The following is a 2,906-nucleotide window of genomic DNA, read 5'->3' as shown; positions in this document are numbered from 1 at the left end:
TTTTGCTATGTTCCTTTAGCAGAATAATAATTCTTTCCTCCTATACCCATGACCTATCTAGTCTCAAGTTCTCAGCCACATTAGCAATGCCAGGAATGGGTAACAGGCAGGCTCATGTAGTTAATAAAGATCAAACTAATGCTCTTACTTAGATTTAGATTCCAGCTGAGGTGCTGATGAACATTGTGAAGGCAAGGCAGAGTGGAAGGACAGTGTAAATGGGAAGGAAAGTAACTGTGATATATGTGAGTCATGGAAGACTTCCAAGATGGCTAGCATCTTCCAAGATGGCAAAGAACTGAATTTAATGAAGGAAATGTCCATGCAAGGGAGCAGCAATCTCAAGGACCCTGAAGTAGGGATATGCTTGCAGCTAGGAAGAACAAGTGGATCATTGTGAATGAACTGAAGGGACAGGCTCTGAGTGACGAGAGATGATACAACTCTATTAGTGATGAGTGGACATGGAAAACATGAATGTCCCCGGGCATGTTCAAAGCAGTGCATATGAGGGTATTTATCTGAGATAAATTTCTTTGTTTTCAAAAACTCTACTTTCACTATATTCTGTATAATTTTCCTTTAGAAATGTATAATATAACAAATAGTTTTCTATACATTAGTTTCATCAAGCTAAATTTATATAAAATACTTTGATCTCTATCACTCAATAAATAGTCCAAGAATATGGACACATGTGTCTGGACCTGAATCCATTAGAGGAGTTAGAATAGTTATGCAACTAAACAAACACAATTATAATTGACACTCCAATAACCTGATGAACTATCTTAACTTATTTTATTGAATACTAGCAGTGTGACCTGGAATACGGGTAAGAGGATAAAACACTTGCCATGCAAGCATGAAGACCGGAGTTGTAATTCTCATAAATACCACATATTTTGATAAATTTTCTTAAATGTATGATACTAAAATAACAAGGGTGGCAGGACAGATAATGAAGTTTACAAGCTTACATCTCACTGATGTGGCTATAAGAGCGAGAGAGAATCATGACTTCTGGATCATCACAGAAAAAGTGATGGACCACATAATGACATAATACCACATAAATGACAACATAGGAGCCCATCATAATACCAGCACGGAGACCATAGGACTATATTTGTAATACCAGAACTCAGAAGATGGAGGTGGATCTCAGAGAAAAGTTACTAGCTCGACTAGCTGCCCTGCCAGATCGTGTTCACTTGCCTACTACCATAAATAATGTGGAGAACCAATGACAAAGGCACCCAACCTCTGGTCCCTATATGTATACCAGCATCCACATCCACACACCCACATATGAAAACATGCAAATATAAAGGCATACATACCACACACAAATGCAAAAAAACAAGGACAAAAACACCCATAGAACAGTGTTCCTTTATGTTTGAATATGTATGTGTGTGTGCCCATGCATTCACAAGTAGATACTTTTTCTCATGGGCTTTTATTTTGCCTCTTGGTTTGTATATGTGTTACTAGTAGCATGTAGAAAATGCTTGAACAAATGGTGAATAAATTGTCTGCTCCATGAATGTTTAAGAAAACATACACAACACATGCTAAAGTTCACATTAGCTATTCTAAAACAGATATTGCATTTACACATTGTTTCCATTTTCTAAAAAAGCAAACATTTGAAAAGATAAGGATATTGATTCTTCTACTTAATGTCAGTGTTACCTGAAATATCACAAGGTACCTAGGGAAGCATGAAGCTGTATTACAGTGTACCATACAATGCTAGACTCAAAATTCTAAGGAATATTTTGCTTTTTCCACAACTTTTTTGAATGCACTTTTCACCTCCTTGTTCCTTAAGCTATAGACCACAGGGTTCAGCATGGGGATGACCATGGTGTAGAACACGGACACAATTTTGTCAGTGTCCATGGAGTGGCTAGAGCTGGGCTGTAAGTACATGAAAATAAGAGTGCCGTAGAAAATGGAGACAGCAGTGAAGTGAGAAACACAGGTGGACATAGCCTTCTGGTATCCTGCAGATGATCGCATCTTGAAGATGGTGATAAAAATGAATATGTAAGATATCAAAATAACCAGGAGTGCAGAACAGATGACGAAGCTTGCTCCATATAGGAGGACCATCTCACTGATATGTCTATCAGAGCAAGAGAGAACCATGACGGCTGGAACATCACAGAAAAAGTGATGGACCACATTGGACTTACAGAAGTAGAGTCTGAACGTGTCTCCAGTGTGAATAGAGGAATTCAGGAAACCACCAGCATAGCAGGCCATGGTCAGACATGCACATGTAGCTGGAGTCATGGTGGTGGTATAATGCAGGGGTTTGCACACTGCTGCATAGCGATCATAGGCCATTACAGCCAAGAGAAAATTTTCTGCCGTAGCAAAGACTACAAATAAGAACATCTGGGCAGCACAAGCATTGTAGGAAATGGCTTGGTTTCCCACAAGAAGTCCAGCAACCACTGTTGGGGTAACAGCAGAGGAGTAAAAAATGTCCACCAGAGACAAGTTACCAAGAAAAACGTACATGGGAGTGTGTAGCCGAGAGTCCCAGAGAATCAGCACAAGCATCCCCACGTTTCCAGCCATGTTGATGAAGTAGATGAGAGTAAACATGATAAAGAGTGGGGTCTGCAGTTCTGGGGCATTGGTCAGACCTAGAAGGATGAACTCTGTCACTTCTGTCCTGTTCTCCATCATTGTTATTTTGGAATCAGGTGTTGTCCTGTCATGAATAGAAGAAGGCCATATTAAGTATAGATGAGATTACCTAGAAATTGATATCTTCATTCCAATGACAGGTTCATAATAAGAACCACATAATAACAATACGTGCTTCAAATTTATTTATAGCCAGGCCCAGTGAGATTGGTCAATGGGTAAAAGTGCATGCCACAAAG

The 2,906-nt window shown here is 39.3% G+C and overlaps 1 protein-coding gene across 1 annotated transcript; it reads right to left on the bottom strand.

Annotated features, from left to right (window-relative positions):
* Nucleotides 1-1,764: 1,764 nt before the first annotated feature.
* LOC116101069 (olfactory receptor 5B3-like) lies at nucleotides 1,765-2,706 on the bottom strand. Its single transcript, XM_031384762.1, has one exon. The coding sequence runs from the start codon at nucleotides 2,704-2,706 to the stop codon at nucleotides 1,765-1,767; it is 942 nt and encodes a 313-aa protein (XP_031240622.1).
* Between the last annotated feature and the right edge of the window lie 200 nt (nucleotides 2,707-2,906).

Source organism: Mastomys coucha, unplaced genomic scaffold, assembly GCF_008632895.1.
Source record: "Mastomys coucha isolate ucsf_1 unplaced genomic scaffold, UCSF_Mcou_1 pScaffold21, whole genome shotgun sequence".
In the NCBI taxonomy this organism is placed as follows: domain Eukaryota; kingdom Metazoa; phylum Chordata; class Mammalia; order Rodentia; family Muridae; genus Mastomys; species Mastomys coucha.
The sequence above is the reverse complement of the archived record's forward strand: the minus strand, read 5'-3'. Positions and strand labels throughout refer to the sequence as shown.

What these genes read in the sequence shown, in the direction of transcription:
- LOC116101069 (XM_031384762.1), bottom strand. Translation starts at nt 2,706, where the DNA reads ATGATGGAGAACAGGACAGAAGTGACAGAGTTCATCCTTCTAGGTCTG.